The 24709-nt window shown below is 43.4% G+C and overlaps 1 protein-coding gene across 1 annotated transcript in view; it reads left to right on the plus strand.

Moving 5' to 3' along the window:
* LOC142578449 (putative 4-coumarate--CoA ligase 1) overlaps positions 1–24709 on the plus strand; it is a 234005-nt gene that overhangs the window by 152643 nt on the left and 56653 nt on the right. Inside the window, exons 10-11 of the mRNA XM_075687831.1 lie at positions 1809–1990; positions 7374–7459. Coding sequence (XP_075543946.1) covers positions 1809–1990; positions 7374–7459 — 268 coding nt within the window. The remainder of the gene's footprint in view (positions 1–1808; positions 1991–7373; positions 7460–24709) is intronic.

Genomic DNA, 24709 nt, shown 5'->3' on the forward strand with positions numbered 1-24709 from the left:
AGAGCCCGGCCAGCTGTAGTTGATGCACTTCACAGCACAAACAAAATTAACCATTGATGGTTCCCGGAAGTTATTTTCCTTTCTACTACCCCCCGCTATATCTCTGGACTAGTTAAACTGTAGCTCCAAGCATAACCACACGTTGGGAATTTCAATGGGGCTACTTTCACGAAATGATGAAACGTAAAACATTACCAGCGAATATGGGTAGTTTGCGTTGGTTTGTGTATAAACATTTTTCATTATAATTTCTTGGCACTGGGGCGTATGAGCTTTTTCCCAGCGCTTTCTAAAATGAAGGGAAGCTTCAAAGCTAAACGTGGTTGAAAAAGAACGGGCTTCTTAAACATAGCCCACTTCAGCGGGTTCTGCTACGCGATTTGGCCAACGTCGCCGCGCGACGAGCGGACCTGCATGAGAGCACGAACACTGCCCGCTTGCATACGAAGTAGGAAAGACGGCCTTCGCGACAAGCCTCCTCCTCCAGGAAGCGCGTCCTCTCCCTCTACCTTCTTACTTCATGAGTACGTCATGGAGGCATTTTTTTTATGTGAATTATTTCCAGTTCGATATTCGACAACCAACAGTGGTGGAAGTAGCGCTGCCGCCGCGTATCGCCATAGGACCGAGTGTCCTAAGGGAAGTATAGGGAGCTTCCGTACCCTGCTTAAGCATTTCACCTTACTATTATTAGAACTAAAAAAAGTGACTTAGACAACTTTCGCATCTACTAAGATAAAGAGAGGTATAAAAGCTTATAGAGGTACATATTTCTAACAAAGGGATGCTATCATTCCACGGCGATATTTACACTCGTCTCTGCTCATCTCCATGGGGAATATTTAAGTGGGCGGCAAAAAGCACAATTCGTATCGACATTTATGATAGGCAATGAATCGGTTCAAATCGCTCGAAGTGTTATTAAGGCGAAAGGACTAAATGGCTCGTGGGTCGAAAAACCGATATTTGGCGTTATCGAAAAATTGACCGTCCGGAGTTCTGGCACCAATATTCAATTGGTTCGTCACAAATTTATAGTCCGGCAAAGCTGTCACCGACGGGGCCTTATTCAATGGCACCGAAATTCATAAATGTGGAACATACGAGCTTTGGCGTTAATTAAAGCGGAATGAATTAAACCGGGTTAATTATGATCAATTTATTTAGGACACTTCAATCCACGACATTTGCTGGGAAAAAAGCAATAGCAAGGAATAACGCATTCGAATGAGAAAGTCAAGTAATTTACTGAATGTCACGTGAACGCGCAGCCTTTTGCCTTGATGGTGTTGATGATATGCTAAAGCGACTGCCAAGTTTTGTGTGTGCGTTGTTTGTAGGCGTGTGTATGTTGAGGGGCTGAACGTTAATGTTCCGACAGTAAAAGAATCCCAGCTGGTAACAGTTCCGGCTCTGCGCGCTGATAGTGTAGGAATTTCAGTTTTTCCGTGTTTTATTCTTGTATAAAAGAAAAGCCTAAAACATCGAAGCGAAACATGCAAATAAATTGTTCATGCACTCTTAAATCACGTCCTCTTGAATCGACAGAGTACAGCGGAATTTACGCTTTTTTCTGCCATACGAAGTGCCATTTCAAACGACCACGATAACACAGAACTAGGGAAAGCTAGCAAGGGCGAAAATGGGATAAGGGGTTCATTCTTGTGGCGCGTGGTATGACTGCGGTCTGCACAGGCGAAACGAGAAATCTGAGCTTGAAGTTTCGTTGCGCCGATAGGGCGTTGCGAACCCAAGTAACAACTGTTCATATTCCTTCTCGCCGGTGTGCTATGCTTCCCTTTCTGCAGCGGCTGTGCCGAGCTGTAGTCGGCAAAGTGCAGCAGAATCAGCGCAGCCCAGACGCAACATGAAGGCACGCATTGAAAACGGCGTCGTGTACTCACCTTTTCCCACCGTAGATATTCCTTGGTGTTCAGCCTACACAGTCATCAAGGCTGCTCTGTCCAAAGCTCCGGAACGGGTGGCATTTGTGAGTGTTTTGATAATATAAAAGGTCAATTTATGTTCAGGGCGTGTTAATTACAACCTAATAGTTACGCGCTAAAATTTGCTAGAAGCTTGAAATAACACGTCACACTGCACTTTAAACATTTTAAGTGTTGAAGCACAATACATGCGAAATTCCTGTCTGAGTTTTTGTGTGTGTGTGATTGAATTAATGGTATTCTGTCACAGATTAACGGGCTTACGGGAGTCATGACAGCCTAACCAACAAATGTTACGAAAATAATGATAATGAACATGCGTGAAGAAAACGACTTTCAACCACTTTTAACAAAGAAAACGTCTCTCTTCATGCAGTGTAACACTTTCTTGGCCATTTATGTTTCCTTGTAGAACCCGGAGATAGATAGATAGATAGATGTATAGAAAGATAGATAGATAGATAGATAGATAGATAGATAGATAGATAGATAGATAGATAGATAGATAGATAGATAGATAGATAGATAGATAGATAGATAGATAGATAGATAGATAGATAGATAGAGAGATAGATAAACTTTATTAAAAGAATAATCAGAAAAAAAAACAGCTGACGGTCGGGGCCCCTAGTATAGGGCTCTGTTGGCTCTTGCCATCCTCTCAGCCCTCTGTATCAGCTTGAGCTGATCGTCGACTGCCAATCTGGTCAGCAGTGCCGCCCATTGCTCCCTCGTGGTGCACGTGTCGTGTTTTTCAATGTTGTGCAATGTGCACTCCTACGTAATGTGGCATAGAGTTGGTGTGGCCCCACATCACGGGCGTTCGTCCCTGCAGGCTGAGGGGTGTACGCGATGTAATATGTGTAGGTTGGTGTAAGCGCATGTTTCGTTCCACACCTGCGGCAAATTGTTTATTCATCCACTTTCATTTCCAATAATTTATCGTTTCTTTATTTTCATTTATTAAGCAAAATTAATTTCCACTATGTTGTCCTTGGTGTCAGTGTTTGTTGGCCTCTTATGATATGACTAATACAATCAAGCCCCTCCCCTCGGTTAGCCCCATTTCTTCTCGCACGTGTGTACATATATATATATATATATATATATATATGTATATATATAGTTGCGAATAAGAGTTCCAGCCAACTGTAAGCTTACTTGAAGGAAGAATTCAACGTTGAAAACAAATTTATTTTCGACGTGTTGTCCGGTGAACAACCTTTACAAGAATGATTTAGAATACCTATGACAGATGTTCTGTATGCTTCTGTTAGATTGTTGGTGAAACAAGGGGCAATAACTAGTTCGCTTTTAATGCACCTTGCGCCACCATCTTTCCGTTTCAAACTAGTTTTCGTGCAATGCTGCAGAAAGAACCATGCCGAAATTCGTAAAACAAAGGTCGTTATGTGAGCGAGACCACTTTTGGTAAAGACCGGGGCGCCGCCTAAACGACGAAAATAAATGTGTTTTTCAACGCAGATTTCAGCGAATATGTGCATATGTGTTTGCCTGTACATTGTGTATATATCGTAGCGTTGTCGTGATCGTGAAATGCCGGACTGTGACATAACTGCGAGCATCAAAACTAACTCTTTATTGGGGGAACCTGTGCCCACAAGACAAAAGGACATGCGCCGATCATGCAAATCAATTCTCTCGGTAAAACGCGTTGTCTACTTATGGATGACAAATTGGAGATTCCAGCATAATCACCAGTGCTCGCATGCATTCAAGAATGCACAACGCCATGAGGTCCCCACATGTAACATGAATACATAAGACTGGGCGCCATTATTAGCAAATGGAATTTATCACATTATTAAAATAGTTTCTATGCGCTCCGAAGCGTAGCACGACAGACCGCGCGCCAGTTCGCACCATGTGTCTCAGGCGTTACTCACTCTTTCCGAACGAGGTTTTCACTTGCTCTGGTTCGAGGCAGCCGAGGGCTTGCATGCGTATTCCCATTGACGGCTGCTATTTTCTAGCTGACATCAATCAAGAAGGGTGTTAGAATCAGTTCGCTTCTTCCTACGGTTAGTGTGTAAAATTGCTGATTCAGTAAACGTGCTCAGGTAAGCGAAAGTGTGCATTTCAAATTTCTATAACAATGACGTACTTCCGGACGAAACCGAATATCGTCTGATACGCCTCGGCCACCCATGTAGGAATGAAGCTATGGCCACACCACTTATCGCTCTCCTAACCATCGGGTCTCGCAACATTCTCTCTGTTGTAAACGGTCAACAAGCCTGGAACCATGTGTACCTTCACCCATTAGCCCCCAGCGTACATTAAATGTACAGTGCCGCTTTCATTTGTGAATATTGAAAAGAGAAACGTAGTGTGTTCCTTAGTACGCCACTTTGCTAAGACGAGTCCTGCCATGACAACCGCACTATAGTTTTTTGTCAACTGCATGATCTATTTGATCTATTTACTGCTCTACTCTGAGAAGTGCTGAACACAGCAGGTGATGCTGTACATGCATCTTTATTTTTGTCAAGCATTGCATATGGTTCTCGAAGCGGAAGTTTGTGTGTAAGTTTTAGAAAAGAATGGTGCAAACGATCATTGTGTGACATTCCATACGCAATACACATTTATAGCACTGCAGGTAAATGATTGCAGGCTTTTTTGTGAAGTCCGTTAGGCCTACGTGTATGCCAGAGGGGTGCGCTTGTTCTTGAAGTACACTCGTTCTTTTTTGCCCACGTTTCGACAAAATATTTTTGTTGGCTACAAAAACTTCATAGATGGCTGCAGCCAAAAATATATTAAGAAATACATCCATATTGTTGTTCTCCCGTCGGGCTCCTTTCTTGCTTCAGACAAAGGTGACAATGCTCTTATCTTCTCAGTCAATATAATAACAAGAATCGCTACAGTAAATTTAGATAAATAAGATCTGTTAGATGTCATTTTAAGATTACTTAAAACGAGAGGTAAATTATGTAGGATATTATTACAAATTGGAAAATATATAGGAGGAAAAAGAAAACAACAAATGCTATGTATCTCTGCCAATCAATATGCGTCATGCAATAAAATTTTATGTTTGCTATTGAATTTTTATTATATTTCCTCTCGCGCACTAGATCATTCATGTATATTTGGTTAGATTCTGATATATTATTGCCCACTTCTTTTATCTGTTTGCCTTTACCACCAAATTTATGGCCAATTATTGATTGCGCATGTGCGCTGCAACAAAGTAAAATAAGATGATGGCGTTTACTAGGACAGAAGGCTACTGTCTCAGTAAATAAAGCCGAAGTAATTGCTGAAGCTTGCTGTCCTGTATTTATGGCGACTGCATCAGGTTGCACCAACATATATTGCTATATGTACTTTGTTATTTTCGGCGAGATAGCGCACGTTTTGCACTTATGCTAGCGACAGCTTCCAAAAACCCGCATTCTCGCACACGTTCTTAAAGAGGCCCTCACTAGGTCTGCCTATATTTAGCAGACCTAGTGAGGGCCTCTTCACTATATTTCACTATATTCACTATCACTTCATATTTAGCAGACCTAGTAAGGTGTCGCTGTGCATACAAATCGCGCTAGCGATTTGTATGCTAAGCATTAGATCGCTAGCGCCGTGGAAAGAGCCGAAATTTGAAGCCTAACTCTTTTGCCATTCTCCTCGTGGGCGCCGTGCTCCCAGCCGAATATGTGACGTACTTGCGAACTTGAACCTACGTACATGTACATGCTGTGACGTCGCTCATAGTGACAAGTGGTTTCGAGAATTATTGAAGCCAACATCTGCTACTTGCGCAATCTGTTGCTTGAGCAGATGAGGTAAAGTTTAGGGATATAATAAAACACAAAAACGTGGTGTCTGCGCCTTTCTATTTTATATCTTATCATAGCAAGAATTACGGACCTCCGTTTCGTCTGCTTGTTCCTCTGTCGTTCAGTCGCACTCGTAGACAACAAAACTATGACATTTTGTACCGAGTGTTAGCGCGAGTTTATGCCTTATGATCCGGCTGTGTTCGTGTAGAACTAATTTATACCGCTAGTGTCCTCGTGTACAGCGTGAAAAATCAGGCGCAAGGCGAAATGAGAAAAGCGCAGCAGCTTGCGCGCGACGCCTTCAGAAGTGATCCCAACAAAAAAAAAAAGGGAGGAAAAAACAGAAGGAAGGGCCTGTGACGTGTGCGCCACGTGATCTGAGGTCCCGTATGGGAGAACGCAGAGAAGGAACTTCGATTGCGGAGGATAGACGGCGCAAGTGTATAGAGTGTTATGTTGACGGTGACGCTCTCTTCCTGAAATCACGGAGTGGCGGCATCGAATTATTTCTATCGCGCAATTAATGAACCAATTTGAAATATTCTTGCGGTAAGATGCTCCCTAGACGACAAGTGCCAACTGCGAACGCAAAACCAAAATTTTCCATGTGGCGTGGTTGAGGGTCCCTTTCAGCCAATCAACAAGGGGCCTGTCGCGGCAACCACGTTGCACGCTGTAGCACCACGCCATGCATTAATCATCCTCCATACCCTTTGGTCTATTTTCACGGAACACCACGTACCCGACCACACGAGGGTTTGATCCCCCCGCGTTGAACCGTGCGTGGCTTACCCGTGTCCGGGGAAAACGGGATCCTGGAGGTTGGGCCGATGCTGATTGTCAGGAGCTTTAAGGCCCTTCGGCGGAGGCGACAAACCCCTTTGGCCTCGGTTTCACGTAGACGGCACCCCCTGACTGACCCACCCGGGGGAAATCGGCAGTTGCCTTTTGCTGTATCTCTTTCTCCCTCCAGCCGTCGTCTTTCTCTCGCTTTCCATCTTTTCTGTCTTCTCCAGGCTTCTCTTTCAATTTTTCCACACCAGCAAGGGTTAACCTTGTGTGAATTGCGAACCTAGGTTATTTCATATTTGGGTATAGTGATAACGTACAGCTGGCGTTTGCGGGACCTGTTTTTAGAGTTCCTGCAGCGTCCCCTTGTAGGGCCCTACGGTGGGTGGAGGGTGGAAAGTTACATTTTTCTATGGCAAGCTCCTTCCCTCCCCTCCCGGATTGCCCTGAGAAAAGAGGGCGCATGGTAGATATATTCATGTTTTTCGGACGCCAATTCCACAACTTCCCACGTTTTCATGTAGTTCACTCGGAAAAACTTGACAAACCGCTGCGCACGATTTCACAGTTCCTTGTATCAAAGTCTTGGACTGACATTTTTGGTCCCGGTTATAAGGCGATGAGGATGGCAAGCGGTAATCTCCTCCTGGAGCTCCACGATAAGAAGCAATACGAGAAACTGCCGAAACTTCTATCATTTGGGGAGACCCAACCATACTATGAACGTCACTCGCGGCGTTGTGTCGGAGGATGACTTGCTGGAGCTGACTGAGGCTGAATTCTTGGAGGGCTTCATTGAACAGAGTGCTATTAACGGTAATGAATTAAGATGAGGCGGGATGGCAAAGAGATCCAGACCAAGCACCTCATACTCACCTTCTGCTCACGTGTCCTTCGCGAGTTCATCGAGGCCGGGTACATTAAACTTCGCGTTCGGCCATACTTTCCAAATCCCGTCCGATGTTTCAAATGCTAGCGTTTCGGCCACAGTTCGCAGAGCTGCCGAGGCCGCCAAAGCTGTGCGAAATGCAGTGCCCATAAACAAACCTCCGAATCATGCGAGAACACTCTGCACTGTGTAAACTGTGATGAGGAGCATGCCGCATACTCACGGTCGTGCTCATCCTGAAAAAATGAAAAGGAAATTGTTACAATTGAAGTAAAAGAAAACATAAGTTCCAAGGAGGCCCGCAGGCGGGTTTCATGCCTGCCCAAGATCTCCTTTGCCGATGTGAGGGGTCAGGGGGCAGCGACACAACGGCTTCCGGCCGCTGTCCGACCGAGAAGCAGTGAGTCGGCAGTTACGCCATCTGCCCCCGCGGCAGCGGCAACTAGTGCTGCTCCGCCACCCCAGCAGACGGGGTTATCCACCTCCGTGCAAGTGGCCTCAAAGGTCTCGTCTAACGTGCCGAGGCCTTCACATCAAACAAAACGCTCAGAAGAGCGGAGTCCAGCGCCTCGTAAGAGGCGATGGACAGAGCGGCCAGCCACATGGCGCCCCCAGCGCCTAAAGAGTGGCGAGCGTCTCTCAACCACTCCAAAAATGATAAAACTCGCGTCACGGCGCCTCCAAAGGGCCCGTGAGCTAATCCTTGTCTCTTAAACACACAGTACACAACGCATTCTTTATAATGGAGACACAAATACTACAATTGAATGTAGGAGGACTTCTACATAACCTCGACGACATTAAGAAACTGCTACATGAATATTGTCCAAATGTGCTGTGTGTTAGAGAAACACTCCTCAAGCATACGCAAACTGATTTTCTCCGACAGTACGCTACTTTTCGTAAAGACTGCGATGTCACTGTCGTGTCGTCCGTGGGTGTGACTATTATAGTTGACAAAGGCGTTGCCTGTCGGGAATTGAAACTCCGTACGCCCCTAGAGGCAGTTGCGGTCCGAGGGGTTTGTTTAACAAGCTAGTCACTATTAGCTCTATATACACTCCTCCGAATTCCCAACTTCGTCAAACACAATTTCAAAACTATATAGATGAACTTCCGATGCCCTACATAGTTGTCGGCGACTTAAACGCACACAACACTTTGTGCGGAGACTCTCGTTGCGATGCGAGAGGTCGCCTAATTGAAAACATTATCTCCTCCTCAGGAGCACGTATAGTTAATAGGAAATAGCAAACTACTACAGTGTGGCACATAACACGTACTCATTCATAAACTGAAGTATAATATCGAGTACACTAATTTCGTATCTTGAGTGGTCTGTTGTGAAGAACGCCTTTGGGAGACACAACAGTCCAAATATTTTAAACCTAACGAAACAGGATGCATGTTAGCCACATTTTCCACAATGGAACATGAACTCAGCCTACTGGGAACTGTTCCGAGAGCTGACTTATCTAGGCGGAGATAACATTGCTGGTTTTAAGGTAGACGACGCTCTGGCATATCTAACAGGTTTTATTATTGACGCTACAACTAAATGTATCAAGCAAACTAACGGACTGGCATGTAAACGTCGCATCCCATGGTGAAACGACGAATGTCGGAAAGCACGACAAAATCAAAATAAAGCCTGGAGATTGCTTCGAAATTGTCCAACCGCCGAAAACATTATTGTTTTCAAACAACTTGAGTCACAAGGCCAGAGAACACGTCGACCTGCAAATAGAGAAAGTTGGGTTAGGCACATTTCTCGTATAAATTAGTACACTGAAGAAACAAGAGTAGGGAATAGGGTAACTAAGTTAATAGGTCGGGAGTCACATCCCCTACCGTTATTAAGTAGCCAAGGTGATAGCCAGGAAAATCAGGCTGATCCTCTAGGCGAACTCTTTCAATATATCTCCAGTACATTGCACAATGCATATACATTTCTAAGACTCAAAGAACGCAAGGAGCGGAATCCCCTCAACCGCAAAGGGTGATCGAGTGATGCTTACAACTGCCCATTTAATTTGGCGGAACTTAAGTCATCTCTCGGTACTTGCAATAACTCGGCGCCAGGTGGGGAACGCATCATATACGAAATGATAAGGCACCTACACCCTGAAGCACTGGAAACACTGCTATGTCTTTTCAATACAATGTGGGTGGCGGGGTATATTCCATCATCCTGGAAAGAAGCTATAGTCATCCCCGTAAAAAGGGAAAAACCTGACCTCAGCCAGCAGCTACAGGCCAATAGCGTTAACAAGCTGTCTGTGCAAAGTTTTTTGAAAAAAATGGTAAATCGGCGCTTAATCACCTTCCTAGAAAGTAACGAGAACTAGACCCCCGGGGCTTCCATGCGGGTTTCGAGAGAGAAGGTGGACAATAGACCACCTTGTCCACATTGAGGCAAACATTAGAGAGGCGTTCATTCATAAGCAGTTTTTACTTTCAGTATTTCTAGACCTAGAGAAAGCGTACGACACGACGTGGCAATTCGGGAACCTCCGCGATCTTTCCGCGATGGGCGTCCGTGGGAACATGTTAAACACAGTGGAAAGCTATCTGTCTAACCTCAGTTTTCGCGTAAAAGTTGGCAATGTTTTATCTAAATCGTTCACCCAAGAAACTGGGGTTCCGCAACGTGGCGTACTTGATTGCACACTGTTTATTGTAAAAATGAATAGCCTGCATACAGTCGTTCCACGCGCAATGTTCTATTCGGTTTACGTTGATGATGTACAAGTATGTTTCAAATCATCAAATATTGCTATCTGAGAACGACAAGTACAGCCTGGGACAAACAATGGACGGAAAAAACGGGCGGATGAGAACGGCTTCAAAATAAACACCCAAAAAGTACCTGCCTACTGTTCTCAAACAAGATAGGGGTAGAGCCACTGCCTAGTATTACGATCAAGGGAGACGAACTTACGGTGAGCCGTCCACATAAATGCCTGGGAATCACTTTAGACTCGCAGCTCACGTTTATTCCCATTATTGAAAATTTGAAAATAAAATGTCTGAAAACAATGAACCTTCTCAAGCTTCTGTCACATACTACATGGGGCAGTGATCGAAAGTGTCTTCTGAACACAGTCTTGTCCGCGCCGGCGTTGATTACGGAGCAATAATTTATAATTCTTAAACACCAAGTGCATCAAAAATCCTAGACCCCATCTACCACCTGGGTATCCGTCTCACGACCAGTGCTTTAAGGACAAGTCCAATGCAGAGCCTCTACTTAGAGGCAAATCAGTGGTAACTTCATCTGCAGCGGTCATATACCAGTTTTACATATTTTCTGAGAGTACAAGCGAACATTTAACGTCCTTCTTATTAAACCATAAGCGATATCGCCGCTGCTAGGCTCTTCCGTAACTGACATGAAGTGAGGAAACCGTTTGCTTTGCGTGTAAGGAACCTCATTGAGGAAATTGGTGTTCCGCTTCTTGAACATTGTCCTATGACTCAAGTGAAACTGTTACCTTCACGGCAGTGGCAGTTCATAGACTGCGATATATCGTTTGTAGATGTCACGAAGCATGTGCCTGAGGCACATATTAAAATACATCTTTTCGAATTGCAGTATAAGTGCTCTTGCACTGACTTTTACGTGGACACTTCCAATTCAGATGCAGACGTTTTTTACCCAGCCATCGGCCCATCTTTTTCAGAATCCGGCGCACTCCACCCGGAAACTAGTATATTCATGGCAGAAGCCCATGCAATATTGTCGAGAGTGAAGTATATAATAAAATCAAAACTTCGAAAAACAGTCATATTTAGACTCTCTAAGCGTCGTAAAAGCCCTGAAGTCACTCTGTAAACAAAAAGCCCTGTATATATAGAGCTCCGTTCTGTGTAGAGCATACATATCTAACCAACATATCATTATATGCTGGGTACCTGGCCATAAAGGCATTGAGTAAGATGTCCTAGCAGACCAAATGGCCAGATCAACTATGTATACATCGCAAGCTGCCCTTACCGTTGCGTTCCCTGCTACTGATCTGAAGCCTCTCTTACGATGGAAACTGCGGAATCACTGACAACGCTTGTGGGACGCGGAAGCAAATAATAGGGTGCACGTGATAAAGCCACAGTTAGGTTTTTGGCCCTCCGCAACAAAATCACGGTGAACAGATCTCCTACGCTGTCGATTCAGAATAGGACAGACATTTGGGACCCATAATTTTGTAATTTCTGGAAATTAACCTCGAACCTGTGGTAGATACCGGGAGAGGCTGAGCGTGCTCCACGTTCTATAGCAGTGTCAAGAAGCCGAATGTGAGAGAAACATTTTCCTCTTGCGTGCCGTTATTACATCCCTCTTCACCTGGCTATGCTTCTTGACCAAGAACCGCTATTTAACACCAAAGCAGTCCTAGGTTTCTTAAATGATGTAATCTTACATGTTATAGGTCCATTAAATTCGTAAAGCATCCTCGCTCTAGAGGATACCGCTGTGATAATTGTTTTGCATAGCATATGCCTCCAAGTCATTGTGTTTCAAAGGCTCAATGATCGCAGTAGTGCCCTTGCCAACTTAGAATCTGATATATTTCATACATCGCATATTTTTTTTATATGCATCTTATGTTCATAGTACACATCATATGTCAACGCCATACTCTTATTATACAGATTTTACTTACTTTAGAGCGACTATTTTTAGGCCCCTTTATAGCCACGTCACTTCAACTTCATAGAATCCACCACTAGACTGCGAAGTCACAATAACTGGCAAGTCGCTCTTTGGCCATACCTGGCTCTTGCGCCAAGAAAAACGCGATATTCTTTCGTTCATTCATTGTCATGGAAAAAGTTTGTGTAAGTAGACAAGTCCCTGCTCTTTATCAGTGAGCATTCGTATGGGTCTTTTAGTACGGCTAGTTGGTTTCCTTCAACTCACGTTTTTAATGTCTCTTTTACATATAAGAATAAAATGTTTTAAACCGTTTACACAATGTTTTATGTTTGGCGAATTGCAGAAAGTATTTTTCTTGCCGTTACAACATTGGTTGACGCCATCCTAGTTGTAAATAAATAAACAATAAACTTTCTCAAAGCGTTCTTGGAAAATACATAGATGGCTTCACAGTAACAGTATACATGTAACCGCCTACTGCGTTTTATACACGGCTTTATTTCGCTGTGAGCTGGCGACACTGAGCGTAACATTGAATGCCAGTTTAACAGGTGAAGTCATGTATATTAAAAAAAAGCTTATTCCGTTGATAGCTATGGTACTTGGCATAGGAGCAAAACGCCCAAGATAACACTGCCAAATTTCCTCTGAAAAGCTTCTTTTCGTCCCTATTGTAGGGAACAATGGGACACTTCCAAAAGAAAAGTCCCATTATGCCGTTGTTAAATGTTATGCAGTGTATAAGGAGGCTTTTCTCCTGGCTAAAATAAGGATTTGTTTAAGTTACAAAACATGAAATTTCCCTAATGCACGCGAAATAAACTTATTCCTAGGCATTGAAGCACATCAAGAGAATTGCATTGCCTGTGCTTAGACGTATAATAATAATCTTAACACGCCTTAGGAATCAGCTTGTGTTTTTATTGTGTGTAAAATGTTGTAAATTATTAGCATGCAGTTGAGCAATCGTCCTGGCTAAATTTTGTTTGCATGAATTGCTGAACTGACCAGGAAAGAGCCGTCAAAGTGGATGCTGCGCGTGGTGTTTGTGGCTGCGTGTGTCACAGAAGCTGCACAATTATACACTAAAGGTTTAAAGAGTGCATTGTGTACGGGACTAATACACATTGGTGGGGAGACCTCATTCTCTTTTTTGCCACGCAGCACAAAAAAATGTGTGGAGATCAGCCATGTTTGCTAAACTAAATTGAACACGAGTTGTCACTTCTTGAATATGATAAAACAAAAAAAACATGTCTATCTGCTTATGCTTTTAGATTTATTGTTGGGTAATTTTTTTCGGTTCTGTTATGATTTGATGTGAAAATAAGTTTAGGACACTGACCGGGCGAATAATGTAAATCATGGCGCTCGGGTATTCTGCGAGCAGAGTCACTCGAAACATTTTTCCGGCAGTTCATTCTCATTGGTTGATTTCAATGATTTCATTAATGCCGGCGCATTCGTGAGATTTTGAGTACAGAATATTGCCATGTGCACATTGTTTATTGTTGAGCGTTTATCCATAGCGAAACAACAAGAAAAACCTAATAAGTGGATAACCCACAGTGGTTTGCGGCCCAATTGACTTTAACGCAACAAGCGACCAACAGGAGTAAACCAACCCGACTTTCAGTTTCAGATTTTGGAGCGTCGTTCGAACGACAGCTTGCATGTGCTACGCCCGGCTGTAGTCATCCACAGTTAATTGCGCGGTATCTTTTCGTTAAACGTGAAAAGCGCAACCCGTTATTCCAGAAAATGGATGTGAGACGTGTTGTGAAATGAAATATTTATTTTGCTCTAAATAAATGTTCCGTCCGGACTTCAGCGTTCTGCCATTGTGTTACCATGGTACATGTGAGCAATTGTCATACGAAGCTCCAGTGGAAGGTATTAGCTGAAAAAATTTACCTAGGAGCATGTGTCACGTTGATATTTAAACCTAACAGGAAAAGTGCTTGGAGAGGCCAAACCTCAGAAAGTGTTTAGTGGGCGAGGTTACGAACGCCGGCCATTTGCTTTTAAAGAAACACCTCCTGCAACGCTGACGCATCATATGACAAACTTTGTACAGGCGGGGACAAAATAATGCGGGATTGCTAGCACGTGGCCAACAGCATTTCTGCCCCCTCTGACGAAGCAAGCGGTGGGTTTCGAGACGTGACATTGTGCGCGCCTTTCCCGCTTCAATGCTCATGCGCTTACCAGTGCTTCCACTTTTCCCCAGTCTAGTCTCGGAATGGGGATAACTCGAGAAGGTTACGCTACAAGAGCTGCGTCTGTTTCGGGCATTGCAGCGTGATAAAAACAAATTGTGCGGTTTTACGTGCCAAAACCACGAACTCGTTATGAGGCGCGCCGTATTGGGGAACTCCGGCAATTTGTACCACCTCAGTTATTTAAACTGCGCCTAAATCTGAGTGCAGAGGTGTTTTCTCATTTTAGCCCCCATTGAAAGGCGGCCGCCGTGGCCGGGATTCTATCTCACGACCATGTGCTGAGTAACACAGCACTCTACAGTGAACTACACTCTCAGCGGCCCAGAACAGAAGCAGCAGCCCTAGGGTAATCTTCAGCGTGAGCTAATGAACTGTGCAAGCTATTTCTTAGTTGCTTTATTGTGTTGTTATATTACTTATATGTACTTTTTCGTTTTCATATTCTGTTTGCAGCTTGGCGAGGCTGCCCTTTCTAAAACAGGTGCACTGACAGGTGCACAAGTTTTTTTTTCTGGTGACGGTTTTTCTTCAACTAACTACTGAACAAAAATTTCAACTCGGCGAACTAACACAGTCGCACGGAGGGAATGACACAAGACAGGCGCTGACTTACAACTTCCATTGATTCCACAGAGACCGTATATACGTGCAGACCAGAAATACACCACGGCACGTGCGTGGCAATATCAGTATCACCAACAATAATATCCTGCTCAGGCTGTGCACTTATATGCGGAGGTTGTGGAATAAAAGTTGGGTGCAAGTCTGCGCTTGTCATTTGTGTCATGCTCAGTTCCACGCAGTGTAAAGTTTTCTTAAGGTGCACCCTGGCACCCAGCTACTTCTTGCAGACTAACAACAGTTAGAACTTATTGCTTGGTGCAAGGCCTACATTCAAGGGTGTCGCCACTTTTGTAGCGCAAGAGTGTTATCTGTAATCAGACAGCATGCGAGACGCGAATAGTGGTGTGTGTTCCAGAACATGCGCGGTGAACAGCAATTACGATGGATTGTACGATGACTCATTTATGGTCATCGTTAGTCAAATGTGAAGCGTTATTTATGAGAACCGTACGGGTTTCCTTTGCAGCTTCGTGCTCCTATCGGTTGGATGACAATTTTCCCTTTCATGAATACTTCCTCCACCTCGCGGGATTCCGCAGAGCTGTTTTGCCGTATTCTGTGTGCATGGGATTCGAGTTGTCGATCAATTCGCCCTCGCGCTGCGATCTCCTAGCCTTCCTGTTAGCCCAGATGGTAGCACCACTCTGGAAAGGCTTTGGTCCAGGGTTGGAATCACGGACCAGGACGAATTTTGTTTCAACTGTTAAGCGTGATTTCTGAGCAACCCGTATGGGATTCCTTAGTGGCTTTGTGGTACATTGCGGTGGATGGCAGTTTTACCTTTCATGAATGCTACCTTCACCTTGAGGAATTCCGCAGAACTAATTTGCCATTCATTTATAAATAGCCGACGCGCCTCAACCGGGGTGCAGATTCTTGCTCACTGCAGCTGGTATCATGATAGCCGCTGCAATCTCAGCTGCAACGCACCGTGGCCGTGAACCTGCCAACAAATGAAAAGGGATGCAGGTGGCTGTTTTCTCAATCCAATGGCGCAGCTGTAAAATTTATGGGTTAACAAACGGTACTCCACCATGTGCGAAAATAAGGGCGAATAGGACAGCTGCGAGGAGAATACAGTATGCTACACCTACATATGGTAGAGGACAATGCACTTTCAGTCAGATAAACAGCTGCTGCAAAATACTTTACTAGCAAACTCTTAAGGAAACTGGTCATGTTAAGGCAGATTACGTGGAAACTGACTGCTGGCTAACCCAAACAGAAGATCTGTAAGGCACTTATGAGGATATATATATATATATAACATAGAACTAACATGGCAGTGAAAAGCAGCGAAAGATTTGCTTTGGGCAGCTGCGCCAAAATTACAACGTGACCGCGGGTAGCCAATGAGGAATAATTGCTTGCAAGAATGGTCAAGTAGTTCTGCGAGGAGAACATCTACATCCTCTAAAATATTTACGATACCTTTTTGAAGAGATATTTGCGTGTTCCTTCTTACACGCATATGGTTCCTATCAGAAAACGCAAATTTGCAAATACTCAAAACTAATATCCCACTTATATTCTATAATGATTTCGAAGATCTGTGGGGCTCTTTGGCGCAAGGAACGACGATGACCAAAGTGCACAAGGAATTATGTAGTTTTAGAACGACAGAAAGCTGAACTAGTTGGCAGGGATTCACAATGCAAAAAAGCGGTAAGGCGTGCAGACACGGACTCAAGAGAAGAGAAGTCGACAACACGAACGCCATTCTGTGCTGTCTGCTATTTTGCGTTCCGCCTATATTCGTGTTGTCCGCTTCTCTTCTCTTATGTCCGTGTCGGCACGCCTTACCCCTTTTTTTGCATTGTGATGTAGTCTATAGTGCTCTCAATACCAAAAGGCAATTGTGAAATGGATGTAAATTAGCATAAAATACTCTCTTTAAAAATCGTAAGATATCATATATGTGTACTAAAACTATGGCCATGACACGAAAGTCTGCTCAGCTGTCATACCACAGGTACCTGAACTAACAGCTTGCATGCTTGGGCACCAGCACAACCGTGCAGTTTAGGTTGTTTTGAACGGAAGCCGCTAGTATCCCCGAAATTAAACATTCTTATTTAGAGTAATCCAAGGACGCATCTTATATTTCCTGATGTTCACACCAATTTCCGCACGACAAATTTCAAGGCGGCGCTAAATTTGCATTCACGGCACCAGAGCTATCAGGCGTGTCCACGTTTCACGATACATTGAACTGATAAGGTATGAGGACACTTTTGCAAAAGCAGTTTTGCAAAATCAAAACTGGCAAATTTTGGGTGGATTTTAGTGCTTTTTGAAAGATAATGCGTAAGCTAAGTATTGTTTTTTTGCTTGCATCAATTATATGGGGCGTCAAAAACATATTTTATAAAATGTTGGCAATATTTAGCTTAACGTTCCCTTAGGGGACACCTTTAGGGCTTGATTTGGCGGAGTACGGTATATGGAAAACCATGCATAGCATACATAATTAACTGAAGCAGGCTAGATAATGAGGCAGCCACATATAAAGAGCGGCAATCGCCTTCAGCGACCCTCGGGCTCAGTGGCTGCCGCACGGCACAGTTATCAAACACGGGTTTCTTCATCATGCAGGTTAGTCAACTCCACAGCCTTTCTGCTAAAAAGTTCAGTAAATATTTCCTAATACAGCTGCCGAGCACTCAGTGCTTGATTGCTGTTGCTGTCGAATGCTGTCACAGTCTATAGCCTTCGTTACTACTAGCTAGAGGCATTGAAACAAACCCTAGACCTGACGAGTTGGATATCGCTCTGGCTGAATTGAAAAAGCTATCTGCTCGCCAAAAAATAATAATCAATGAATTGCAAGAAAAAAGCTACCTGCTGGCCAAGAAATACTAATCAATTAATTGCAAGAAACCAAGGGACGCATTGTTTCCAAGGACAGAGCGATATCTAACTTCAACAGTCGCCTCGCCGAAGTGGAAGAACATTGCCAGGCTGTGCCCGAAATTCAGACCGACAGTGAAACAGTTCAGCTACCGCTAATCATACAGCGCGTTTGTTTCACGACCTTGAGCTTCGTCTTGACTTAGCTGAAACTGCTCAGGCAGAAATAACCCCATTTTTATGGTCTGCCTCATTCATTCCCCCGTGAAACATTTGCCGAATCTGAAAAACCTAAGCACGTATAATGCTCCCGTCGTACCTTGAACTACCAACGACCTATCATAGTAAAATTCAGATTATTGTGAACCAGAGAAGCTATTCTGTCCAGCGGGACAAAATTTCAACAAAACAACGACTTCATGTCGGTGAAGGCTATTCCCGCCATTTTCGAAACATTGCTAAGCAATTAGTTGCCTTCGCAAAAGAAAACTCTGTAAGATTGTCGCTTCTGTAAAAGACACGGCCTATTGGTCCCAAGCGCTATTTCTTCGACCAGACGCCTGAATCGGGGAAGGAAGTCGCGCTGCATACACTTCTTCGTCGCCAAACTCTGCGATACCCACGTCCCACTTGTCGTCCTAGAACCAACCTGCAAACCTTGATCATTCGGTAATTTTCAGAAGCATACGCTGCTTTCTTCCAAAACGAGAGCTTATATCTAATCTTGTATCTTCATCTGGCAGTAAGATACTCGTACAGTCAAACGTGGTTCAGCACTAACTTAAGTGATGTTTAAGGTTTCCGCAATTTTACAAAGCTTTAGCATTTCGGCACCCAATGGTCGGTTTTCGTAGGGGAGGGGTTTTTATTGCAGGTAATAGGAACTGGCCACTCTCTGTTGTTAACGTCTAATCGGACCTTGAAATGATCTAGCTCTTATGCAGCACTGTGCCAACAAGACTACCAAATTGCGCCTGCTGCCGATCGCGCCATAATACTCCCCACTTCTCCTGCAAGCTGAAGAACGCATTCTTACAAATTACAGCCAAATGTCTCGATGCACGAATTATTCTTTCTGGTGAGTTTAAATAGCGATATATTAACCGGTACCATCTAATTCATGTTTCGCTACACTCTGAAAACTAGCGATGGTGTCGCAGGAGTGAAGAGGCCGATTTACTCTTCAAAGTGTTTTTACCCTCGCAAAATGTTGAGTGTAGTGAAATACATTGTTCGCTCCGTCACCAAGGGGAGAGTGAAATGTGCTTTTCACTCTGCCCTTCAGAGATATAGTAAAATGCCTGTTCTACTCTAGCGGCAATAGAGAACAAATCGTGGCGTACTCATCTGCTTAAACTGTAGAAGGCTGGCCCCGAACATGGCGATGTATCATTCACGCACGCTGAGCAAAGAGAACACCATTTTGCTTCTAAGAGAACAGGCAGCCACAGTTCAAAGGAACGCGAAGCGAGCGCTCTGCTTTTTCATTCGGAGTTGCTCCAACGCGCCCGCGCTCAACATCGCGGCACAGGACAGCACCGAAGAAAGGTGATCCGTCCAGCGAGCTGCAACGAAGGCCATCCAAGGGAGATCGTGTGTCAGCCATCTCGCGTCACGCGAAAACACGAAAGTCGTTCGTCATTCGTTGGATATAACAACAAATCCTCCACAGTAAGTGACCTCTAATTTATGTGCACATTCCGCGTATGTGACATGCTATCGCCAGGAAGTCGTCGAGGCACTTAGCCAATGCGATTGACAACGAACTAGCGCTCTGTGTCTCTCGATGTCGATCGAAAAAGCCAGTCGTCACGATAACTGCATGTGATTTTATCACTTGCCGCTATCCGTAAGAGCTTTGGAAATCTCAAACGCTGCCAGAACCATGGTATGTTCAGCATTACGGGAGGTGAGAGGACGCTTGAAGTGGTTTGTTCACCAGCCCATGATTCCGAGCCTATGCGGAACGTGCTTTGCGTGCGTTTTGTGTGTTTGAGTTTATTCAGTTTGGCAGTCTACTGTGTACGGAACGCTGTTGAAATAAGGAGTCACATAAAGAAGGCGTCATTTTACTTGCGGCATGCTTTCGTTATAAATTGGGCGCGTTATCGTGAACTTACTGAAAACGCTTGAGGAATTTATGTTTTATGCTGAATATAGTATAAACCCCGCATAAGCGATCTTGCGCGCGACAGCTACAAGCGATGCGATGGAAATGGCTGTCTTGTTGGCTCGTCGCCTACAAGTCGTACTTCGTGCGAGCGACGATTTTCAGCGACGCCTGCCCGGTGTTGCCGGTATGAGGTCTGCAAATACGGGTTGAAACTAGCGTGACGCGTGCTGTAGTAATTTAAGTTGATGTATTTTACTGTAAAAAGTAGCATAAAAGATTTCCGAAGGCCTTGCAGTAGGTTCTTATCTTTGCACATATAAAAAATCAATCATTTGCTTCTTCCGCGCGACAATCGGTAGTGTTTGAGCGCTATTGGCTACACGCTCACAGCACTTCCGTGAGGCGAGCGACTATTTCTAGAGTTCCAGAACCAAGCGATCTGTTCAAGCGACAGCCCGTTTTGTCGCTCGAAGCCGTTGCTCGTCGCCGTCGCGCACTAAATCACTCTCATGGGGATTAGCCCTAAGACTGAACTGTTTATAATCATGTTTTAAAATGGTGTGATTATGTCTGATTTTATGGCTCCTGTTGCGGTTTTAAACCCGGCGCGAATCGAAAAGGGTGCTTATATCTACGATCTCGGTGAATTGCTGAGCAGCGAGTTATGCATCGGCATCGAATAAAACGGCTGCTTTGTGGAATTACAATTACACGGGCGCATTGCATACTTATTTTTTTTACATGCCTGTGCATTTGCTAATATGAGTTCGCGTTCCATAGTTATGTCTTATAAACAGCTAAATCACCATTCCTCTGGGGGTTACAAGCGTAATATGTGCATCTTCCTACTGCATGGCAGATTAAAATGTGGCCATCGCTTTAGTATGTTTAGTAGAGAAATGAAGTATCAAAATATAACGTTGCTTTGACTCCGTGTTACCAGTCGGCTGTCGTATACAAAACAGAGTTGGTCTAATAAACTAATAACTGTGGTCTAACTGCAAATTTCCCATGCCTTCAGGAATGTAAAATACTAGATTTCAAACTTCAGCAGTAGTCGAGTCTGTGAAAAATGAACTCCGCTGCGCACCTCATAAATGAAAATAAGTTCATGCCTTTTGGTAAGCATAGATGCAGGCCGCAGTGAATATTCTTCTTATTATTGAAATGTGGGTAAGCTTGCCATAAGAAGCCTTGCTGCCCTTTCTTCTTGGCACATCCAGTCATATCCATTGAACTGGAGGACAATATTCTCACCCCAACTGAGCATAAGCTTTGAAGATATGATGCTCAAATTATGGTTTGAGCGGTGGCAAAACCAGAAATATTGCGGCGGGCACGCTGGGCACGTGCTTAGGATGTGTCACAAGTGGTGTTTGCGACACACTAGGCTAAAGATAGACCTATGACATCTCACAATGACCAATATTATAATTATTAGCAGTGGTATTTTAACATTGGTGCCGAACGAGGATGAACTGCCTGTTATTTATTTTTTGTTTAAATCTAAAAATTGAAGTTAGTTTTGCCGTTCACTGTTGCAGTCATTTAAATGTTTCGCGTGTATTTCAGTTGGAAGACTAAGAGCTAAAATTTCCTTTAGTGCAGTGACCTTACTTCTTGACTTTCTTGATGTTGTTTCACACCATGTGCTCGTGTAGAATTTTTGCTCAATATATTTTTCAGGCACCCGCTTTATATAACGCAAGAAGGCAGCTGCAAGGACACAAGCATGTCAAAGAGCCAGCCCAGTGCGACTTCACTTAGTGCAGAGGAGCCCACGCCAAAGAATCAAAATACATTACCATGCAATTTGGAAAAAAAAAACTGGAATGTGGGTATATTCGGTGTAACACTTGACTAAATGTCAACTAAAGCAAAATACAGTATGTCACACAAAAATGAAAATTCTCACGTGCTCTAGGCAGCCATATTAAGACGGTATATTTATGTTACGTCTCTGCTGAGAAAGTCCAAATCAAGTATGGTCTCTGGAGACACATAGGAGCAATTGTCAATGAAAATTTAGAAATGTGTTTAAAAAAGCTGATTAGTTGTGAGAAGTGACTCCTTGTTGTCTTGCCTTTCAACAGATATATCCATGTGATAAAAAAATAGTGGTACAATGAAAATGCACATTTGCTTAGTGACGTGATACATGCTATCACCACGGTGCCAGTGTTCACTATAAAAAGCAACAGCCCATACTTGGTTAGATGCTTACATACATTTAACAGCTTTAATAGCTTACATTTAACAGCACATGAATACCATGGTGCAAATAGAAACAACTGTGATTCTGTATTTTAAATGCTCACATCAAGCAGACAGATTTTCATGTCTTCCTTATTATCGATCTTTTACACCTAATTTTAGAATTATCGCTTCCTTTTAGGTTTCAGAAATGGGAAGCATTAGGGGAAGAGAATCCATGTTTAAGAAGTTATTATCTTTTACGTGCATGCTCACAAAACGAGTCCATTATAACCACTTGTGCCTTCTGAAGCGAAACTGAAGGCCTTTAGCTGTGTACACCGTGGTGCACACCTTACGTCTTAGAAGCCAGAAAGTCATTTGAATTTGAATGTTATTTTAAAAATGTAAAATTGTGGTTTCTCCAATCTACTTTCCAACCAAGTATGTTAGTGGAGGTAGAGGCGTGTTCAATTCAAAGAACTGAGAGTAACAGACAAAATAATTGTTCATCAATTGGCGGATGTGAACGTATAGCGTTAAGCGAAAGCCCCTTAGTTTCATGGCTTCTGTAAACATATTTCTTCTTGACTTGAGATAGGGTGCACAGTGAGGTGATATATTATTCTTCCCAGACACATATGTACTTCTTTTTGAGACGAAAATCTGTGAAGTGCGATGCTTTTTCTTACTTTAGCGCATCCTCACCACTTCAGCAGGAAAAAAGCTTTGGTTTCAGGTAGTTGGTTATAGTTATAGTATAGTGTAGGTAGTTGGTGTGCAGGCATATGCTTAGTCGCTTGCAAAATACACGTGCATGGAAGGAATATGTAAAACAGGATGGTGCCTTCTCAATTTTTGTTTTGCTTTGTTCATCTTTTTCGTGCACTTTCCTGCCTCTATTTATGCTTATGTTGCCTTTGATGCATCATATTCATCATATCTGATTTTTGGCTCACATCTGAAGCCTTGCTATACTTTAGCTAGACTGCTTATTCAACGAGTCCCAATAACTTATCATGTAATTATGCCAGCTGCTCCTCAGAGGTATAGCATTGTTACCATAATGAAAAGGAAAATCTACCATACATGACAAGAAATCTGATGCGCAAGAATTTAATGCCAATACACCTTGCAGTTCTATACTCATTTGCTACACACTACATAATATTGTAAATTTAATGTTATTTATTTGTGAGAAAGTAGCCGATCAATTTCAACAGCACCAGGAAACTACTTTCGTGAGGAGGCTAACCGAATAGGAAATATTATACACTTCTGTACCTGTTTCAGATCGGGCAGGATATTGCTGCAGAACCCCCACAAGACACACTTAGAAACAGTGGGGTGCAGCCCATACATGAATAAATACATCTGAAATATAAGCAAGGCTGGCTAGACCTGCGGCCTCATATGACAATATACAAGACATTACTAAATGCATTGTACTCGCAGTCAGGAACATCCATACACTGTACAGGACGTTATCAAATGAGTTGCTGTCTTAGCATATGGCACAAAAAAAAAGTTTCTTGCACTATTTATCTACATTACCAGCCCGATGCTTAGAAACTCATCTGGTAACCTCTGCCATATAAGTACATGCATTTTGTGCCAGAAATGCGTCTGCTGGCCAGTAATGTGGCGCATACTTCTCTTCGATCATAGTATCAATATTTTGTGAGTTTGGACACGTTTGTTCTATGTTTAACTTTTCATTTTATACTTTATTTTTGAAAAGAAGGAGCCTGTTGAAATTAAAGGATATTCGCACGCTATACTAATGACGGAACTTCAGAGAATATACCTATGTTTAATTACAAGATGTGTTCTAAAGTTCATGGGCATCATTGCAATCTGATTTTATGTGTCAGTCAGTACGTTTCCCAAATTATTTTTTCAGTTTGTCTTGTGACTAAAAAATAAAGATTTTGAGCTTTTAAGAGAGAAAATGTTTTATTTGAGTAACCCGGCGACTACAGACTACATCCCATTCACCAAGCATAAGTGCAGGACCTGCTTATGAAATAATCAAATATTCCCCACATGTAAGTGTTGCGAATCCCTTCAAACGTGTCCATGGATCTACATCGTGCTTTCACACTATTGGGAAGAGTACTAGCACTGTTCTGAAGGAGTACAAGCACTCTGTTTGGGGGAGTAGAAACACTCGGCTTGGAGGAGTAGAAGTACCCGGTTTGTAGGAGTAGAAGCACTCTGTCTGGGAGAGTAATATTACCCCTGTGGAGAGAGTATTAGCATTCTGCGGAAGAGTACTAGCACTCCCTGTGGGGAGAGTATTAGGAAACACACACGACAGGCGCGGATCCTGTCCTGGCGCGCCTGTCCTGCATCTTTCTTTCCTCGTCTATTGTCGTTTGCGCGGTTACATTATGCATTCGAATATCTCTCTCAAAGAGGGTGGATCTACACTTGAAAAGAGAGCGAAATAAGGGACAAGCAGATACTCCCTCAAAGAGAGTGCCCAGAACTCTCTTTCTTTTTAGAGTGTACTTAAGAAGCCTCGTGAATTTGTCAGCCTATATCCTAACTTCAATCGTTCTCCAATGATAACTGAACCAGCACGCGTCACAGAGACATGAAAATACATTCTAGG

The sequence above is a fragment of the Dermacentor variabilis genome, chromosome 4 (assembly GCF_050947875.1).
Source record: "Dermacentor variabilis isolate Ectoservices chromosome 4, ASM5094787v1, whole genome shotgun sequence".
NCBI classification, from domain to species: Eukaryota; Metazoa; Arthropoda; class Arachnida; order Ixodida; family Ixodidae; genus Dermacentor; species Dermacentor variabilis.